Below are 6,887 nucleotides of genomic sequence, written 5' to 3'. Positions count from 1 at the left end.
TTTTGTTTCAGAAAAAATCTACGCAACTTTGTTTGTTTGTCTTTCTCCTTGTGATAGCGGGAAAAAACACACACACACACTCAGTCACCATAGCCGTACCCACCAAACCTTTCGTCGCCAAGATCAAATCTTTTCACTCTTTTGAGCTCAAGCCATGTCTCACGCCAACTGGGAAGCTGATAAAATGTGCAAAAATGCTCTCTTGCTCTTCAACTCTCAGCATTGTTCTGTTCTTTTCTCTACAATTTCCTTGTGCACTTTCTATTTTTGTTTCCTTGTTCGTTTATTTGTTGCTGTGTTTTCTCTGTTACGGGTTTTGTTCGTTTGATTCTGGCGATGATGCCGTACTTGGTTTTGTTACATGTGGTTTTTTTGACTTAGGGTTTTGGTTTCAGTGTTGTTGTGATGGCTTTTGTTGGGGTTTTTTGCACCCTTTTGTTTGGTGAAGTTTGCAGCTGCTTGAGTTGCAAGGTTTATGTATTATCCGTGGTTTAATGTTCATTTAGGTTCCTAGAATGAGTGGTTTATTTCCATGTTTTTTCTTTTTCCTTTTTTTCTTGTTTTGGTTTTGTTCTTGTTAGTTTCATTTTGAACGTGAATTAGTAGTACACGCATTAGTGTAGTCTATTTGGGATTCCTTTTTCGTATTTTTCTTAAATGTGATGCTAGCTATCAACTAACCATGACACATTCTACCTTTTATGTTTTTCTAGCGATCGTAGAGTTTGTTTGTGCTTCTTTTGCATGTTTGCTAGCTTGTGCTGACTCTATTTTTCTCTTTTCTAATTAGTTTTTTTTTTGTTTTTGTCATTTATTTATATTTTTTTTTGGGGGGGGGGGCTGGGGGTGTTGAAAACAGGCTGGATGTGTATATCTATGATTATCTGATGAAGAGGCAGTTGCATGCTTCTGCCAGGGCATTCCAGGCCGAAGGAAATGTGTCGACCGACCCTGTTGGTAAGATAATAAGACCCTGTTGTTATATGCTCATGCAATGCTGTTCCAATTTGTTGAATTTGACTTATACTTCCAGCAATAGATGCGCCTAGTGGTTTTCTCTTCGAGTGGTGGTCTGTCTTCTGGGACATATATATTGCAAGGACCGATCAGAAACACTCAGAAGCAGCGGCAATTTATAGCAAGGTAGAAGTTTGCTTTTTAATAGACCTTCATTGATTTCCCCTGCTTCTTCTGGGATTTACTTTGATATCCTTCTAGTTATTTGCTTTTAGGTGAAGAAGCATATGCTGTGTGCCAGTATTTACCTGCTTTTAGTATTGAAATTCTTCCTTTATATATATATATATGTGGGCCTACCTGTTTCATATGTGTAGTATGTATTATTGATCAAAGACTATGATTGAGCCATGTATAAATTTGAAAACGACAGACCCAACAAAGTAAGGCTCGAGAACTGCAAAAACATCAAGAGCAAGAGCTTCAGAATCCAAATCAGAGACAACAAATGCAAATGCAACTCTATATGCAGAGATATGCTCAGCAGCAGGAACAGGAGCAGCAGTTACAGGAGCAGCGGCAGCAGCAGCTTAGGGCTCAGCTTGTTGGTGGCAGCGGTATCCGTCCTATTAACAATGATCCTTCAATCAGGCAGAAACGTGCAACTTCTAATGCTATGGCAACAAGAGTGTATGAGGACAGGTTGAAGTTGCCACTCCAGAGAGATGATTTAGATGATGTTGCCATCAAGGTACGTAGTTTATTTGCGACTATAATATGCTAGTGGTGCCCGCCCTCTTCACAAATTTAGCTTCACATGTTTATACTGTTCATTTGCAGCAAAAGGGAAGTGGTAATGTTGGTCAGCTTCTGGACCCAAATCATGCCTCATTGTTGAAAGGAGTAGCAGTGACAACTGGCGGCCAGGCTACAGGGTCTCTACCAATCTCATCTTTATAAGAATGTTGCTATTCATATCATCTCTGTTCTGGATGCCTATCTCATATTGGATTGAATTTACAAGTTCTCGAATTCTATTTGCAGTCAAACGTCTCTCGGTGCACCTAACATTTTACAAGGCAGTCTTCAACAAGTTCAAAATCAGAACCAGCATCTTCCAGGATCTCTGGTAATTTCAAACATTATCTTTGCCTTAGCTATGTGCTATCCCCATTTGACTTTATATATAAGTTTTTATTTACTGGTCATTTGTCATGAAACAGGACATGAAAAGTGATATGAATCCAATGGTTAGACCTCAAGCTGTTATATCAGATGGATCCTTTGTTGGTGGACATGGTACTGGTTTGTTTTCAAATTGTATTTTCTATTATTCCCATGCTTACTTTACTAGCTAGATTTCCGATACGTTGGAAAGCTTACACTTTGGCACCTGTAATGATATTATGGTAAATACAACCAATCTTAAGATCTTAAGAAATTGCATGCCATTGTTTTCTAACCTAAAGATATATTATAATGTTGAAAAAAAAAAAAACAATACTTGATTTTACACTTCCCATTATCTTGAACATACACTCTACTCTTGAGACACATGCTTTATTTCGATACAGAAGATGATTCAACATTAATGCAATATTTCCATATTGTTTCTGAGCTTTCTAAGGAAACTGATAAATGAATACCTTAACGGCTTAACCCTGATTTGAATTCGTTGCCTTCCATTCTTGAAATATTTAATGTTCCTTGCTTTGTTGCATAGTTTCTTTATATGCTGCATGTGTCATTAAAGATATTTCCTCTATCTTCATCTGCATTATATAGTACTAGTATTTGTATGATATTGGGATTTTTCTTTGATTGTCGGTTGACATTTGTTCTCAATTTTAGGTTCAAATCAAGGTTGTAGCAATTTGACTCTGAAAGGATGGCCTCTAGCAGTAAGACTTATTCTCTAAAATTAATGTTCTGCTATTTAATTGGTTTTTTATTTTTTATTTGCTGGTCTGTCTTTACTGGTTCATTGATTTGTCAAACGTAAGGAAAAAATAGCATTTAGTTTCGGCAGTGTCGCATGGTACAGTCTGCAGTACTACACAGTTGGCCTCTGTTATGCTCTAGCAGATATAAGTGATTTGAAATGGAAAATGCCAAAAATGGTTGTTTTTTGAATTTTTTTTAGTTTATTAATTAATTTGTGCTTCAAATTTCTTGTTTCTATGGAATTAACAAAAGAACAAGAATATAAGCTATCTTTCCAATAGTCAATGTTTCATATATTCACCTAGATAATTTTGTTAGGTGCATTATGTTCATTACACTCCCCAAGCAATCCCACTTTTTGATATGGTCTCAATTATTTAGGGACTGGATCAGCTTCGCTCAGAATTTCTTCAGCAGAATAATTTGATGCAGCCTCCACATTCTCTCAATCATCTTTCAGTGCAGCAGCAACTTATACTTCAGGCACAACAACATGCTGTAGGTTCCCCCTCCGCCACTGATTTTGAGAACAGAAGACTCAGGATGCTTCTTAATAATCCAAATATGGGTCTTGTGAAAGATGGACGATCGAATTCAGCATATGACTCAATTCCTAATGTGTTGGCTGCACAAGTTTGTTCTCCGATGTTGACTCATCCGGATACAGATATGTTCCTTAAGGTTACACCTGCTTATGTAGCTGAATTGGATTAACTTCTCCAGAACTTAAATCTATTCCATCTGGCGTTGTGTTTGAGCTTCTGCAAACTACTCACTCTGTTTCATTAAACTGAATTTTGTAGCAACAAATGCAAAACAGCAGTCACCAGCTTCAACAACATCTGCAGCATCCTCCTTCAAACCAGCAGTTGCAGAATCTCCAGCGGCAAGGAAAAATTGGTTCCGGGAGCAATACACAAGATGGGTGCATGTCCACCTTACAAGGAAATGATCAGGTTTTCATTATGCCACCTGTGAGCAATATTAGTGCAGCAACATGTATAATTATTATCTACATTTTTAACTAACTTGTGTGTTGTGTTTGCATGCGGGTTAATTTAAGGCTTCCAAAACTCAAGTTGGCCGAAAGCGAAAGCAAGCATCATCTTCTGGTCCTGCCAATAGTTCTGGAACAGCAACCACCACAGGACCATCTACCAGTTCGCCTTCAACACCATCTACACAAACGCTCGGAGATGTGCCAAATCTGCAACAGAATGTTCCATCTTCTAAGTCAGTGCTTATGTTTGGTACTGATAGCTTGGGATCACTTACATCGGCCCAAAATCAACTGGTTAGAGACCTCTAAATCAATCCTTTGGTCTTTCTAGATAAATTTTTTCTCTCTCTTATATCACCAAAGATGGCCTGCAAAACTTATATTCTTTATTTGAGAAAATTTGCTTATATTGTGGCCCCTAAATAAAACAAGAAACATGAGAGTAAATGAAATTAGCATGTACTATTTTGATGCTGGTCATCTTTCTGAATGTTGTTTCATTGAGCATGAGATTCTTCGTATAAACTACATGATTGGCACGTAATTGAATTCTTATACTATTATTTGCAGGCTGATATGGACTGCCTTATTGGTGACGGAACTTTCAGTGACAATGTTGAGTCGCTCTTTTCTGCTGATGATGCAGACCCTAGAGATAAGATTGGCAAAGGTATGATAATCTGATAGATCAATATCCTAATTTAATAGGTACTCATGAATAATTTTTTTTTTTGCATGCTTATATGGAAGTCCTAATAATTTAAATTTGATGCATTAGAATTCTCATTCAAAGAGACCAAATGTGTTATGGCAAGCACACATAAAGTTGAGTGTTGCCACTTCTCATCAGATGGAAAACTGTTTGCTACTGGTGGCCATGATAAAAAGGTAGGTGCTAGACTGATCTTACATCAACTATGGAATGACCAAATTTACAGTCAGTGATTGTTGGAAGAAGCTTTTGTTTAATTGCTTTAAATTTGTTAGTATATGGTAAAATCAATTTCTCTGATGACACTCTTCTGCGATGCAGGTATCTTTGTGGTGCACAGAATCGTTTAACCTGAAGTCGACACTAGAAGAACATACTCAGTTGATAACCGATGTTCGATTTAGTTCTTCAAGGACATCGCGCCTTGCTACATCCTCAGCTGACAAAACTGTTCGGATTTGGGATACTGAAAATGTAAGTCATAATTTTCATTGGTCAAAATCAAATTATTTTTTAAGTAAAGTTCTATTAACTTAGATTTAGAAATTAAGTGTTTTTATTTTAATGATAAAGTATCTATTGTCAGATTTTTCTTATATCGCCATTTGTTCTATTTATCTGATTATTTTGATCCATATGCTTTGCAGCCTGGTTATTCTCTTCGAACATTCACAGGACATGGTTCAACTGTGATGTCACTAGACTTTCACCCTAGTAAAGACGACCTTATTTTCTCTTGTGACAATAATGAGATAAGATACTGGAGTATTAAAAACGATGGTTGTGCTGGGGTTTACAAGGTATATAGTCTCAATTCTCAACGTAAATTGTGACGCTGATCCCAGGATATTATTACTGTCTCGCCGAACCATTTTTTTTATCTCTCCTAATTGTCAGGGTGGCGTAACTCAGATGAGATTTCAACCTCGTTTGGGAAGGCTTCTTGCAGCTGCGGTAGATAATCTCATTTCCATTATTGATGTAGAAACCCTCGGTTGCACACTCAAATTACAGGTCAGTTTCGGATTTTGACCTTATTATGAAGATTGCCTTTTGATTTCTTGATTCTGTTTTTATCCATTATTTGTCAGACCTTGTTTGTTCTGGTGCTGATTTCAGGGCCATAATAACCTTGTCCGTTCGGTTTGCTGGAACAATTCGGGAAAATATCTAGCATCTCTTAGTGATGATCTTGTTAGGGTATGGACAGTTGGATCAAGTAGCAAAGGGGAGTGCATTCATGAACTCAATGCATCCAGGAACAAATTCAACACCTGTGCCTTCCACCCCTTCTATCCTTTTCTGATCATTGGCTGCAATGAAGTAAGTTTGACTTTTTTGTGATTTCTAATGTTATCATTTCCGACTTACTTTTGCGACAAGCTTTTGTGCTGACTGAAATGATGGATACTTGTTTCAGGCAATTGAGCTGTGGGACTTTGTTCAGAACAAGACATTGACACTGGCTGCTCATGAAAAGCTTGTATCATCCTTGGCAGTATCTAGTGTTAATGGTTTGGTTGCTTCAACTAGTCATGACAAGCATTTCAAGATCTGGAACTGAAAATGCAACTTCTTCATTATCAATGGCATTGACAATAACTATAGGGATATCATTTAGTATTCATGAGACCTATATTTACAAATTTTTTAATATATATTTTATATATTGTATATACTATATAGGTCATCTTAGTTCCTAACATGCTTGTATAGGTCTTTTTTTGGGAGGGATATTTGCATAGGTAACTTGAGAAATTTTAGATATGTTTTGGATTTTGGCTCAGTCCCTCTTATAGCTCATAGTAGGCATACAATCGGTTTGATGAATTTTCATACTCCTCAACTTTAAAATAGAAACACATTAGGGTTTATGCTATGGTGTGGTAATTGGTAAACCTCAGTGCAAATACTGAAATTGAAATAGTGATGATTAATTATAGAAGTATTTGACCACCTTTTTTTCCTTGTGTATGTCTCTGCGTTATTTTTCTTAATAAAGCGCATTTTTTATTTACTATTGTATGTTCACATTTTAAATGACTGATTTGGTGAGTAATTTTTTGTATACACATGATTTTGGTGATGTGTTATTTTTGTTTGTTTTGGTCTTCAATTTGTCCGTTTTCCTAAATGTGTTACGTTTGTGTATATGGTTCTTTTGGTTCCAATTTCACTATAATGATTCTCCATGGGGAGCTTCAGGCATTATAGTGGTTCTTGGACATCTTTTTGCTGGACTATGCAACAGCTAACTTAGCCGGCAAGATTGCA

The 6,887-nt window shown here is 36.8% G+C and overlaps 1 protein-coding gene across 2 annotated transcripts; it reads left to right on the top strand.

Moving 5' to 3' along the window:
* LOC112784425 (transcriptional corepressor LEUNIG) lies at positions 1 to 6,587 on the top strand. 2 transcript variants are annotated; one of them, XM_025827623.3, is made up of 18 exons: positions 1 to 186; positions 860 to 957; positions 1,034 to 1,143; positions 1,391 to 1,708; positions 1,798 to 1,892; positions 2,002 to 2,086; positions 2,181 to 2,256; positions 2,809 to 2,858; positions 3,283 to 3,582; positions 3,705 to 3,857; positions 3,965 to 4,195; positions 4,472 to 4,571; positions 4,680 to 4,789; positions 4,935 to 5,087; positions 5,261 to 5,413; positions 5,511 to 5,627; positions 5,733 to 5,936; positions 6,034 to 6,587. In XM_025827623.3, the coding sequence occupies exons 1-18, from the start codon at positions 155 to 157 to the stop codon at positions 6,175 to 6,177; spliced, it is 2,529 nt and encodes an 842-aa protein (XP_025683408.1). In that variant the 5' UTR covers positions 1 to 154; the 3' UTR covers positions 6,178 to 6,587. The 2 variants fall into 2 exon arrangements, with proteins under 2 accessions (XP_025683408.1, XP_025683409.1); XM_025827624.3 differs by having other exon boundaries at positions 15 to 186; positions 1,040 to 1,143.
* Positions 6,588 to 6,887: the final 300 nt, after the last annotated feature.

The sequence above is a fragment of the Arachis hypogaea genome, chromosome 20 (assembly GCF_003086295.3).
Source record: "Arachis hypogaea cultivar Tifrunner chromosome 20, arahy.Tifrunner.gnm2.J5K5, whole genome shotgun sequence".
NCBI lineage: Eukaryota > Viridiplantae > Streptophyta > Magnoliopsida > Fabales > Fabaceae > Arachis > Arachis hypogaea.
The sequence above is the reverse complement of the archived record's forward strand: the minus strand, read 5'-3'. Positions and strand labels throughout refer to the sequence as shown.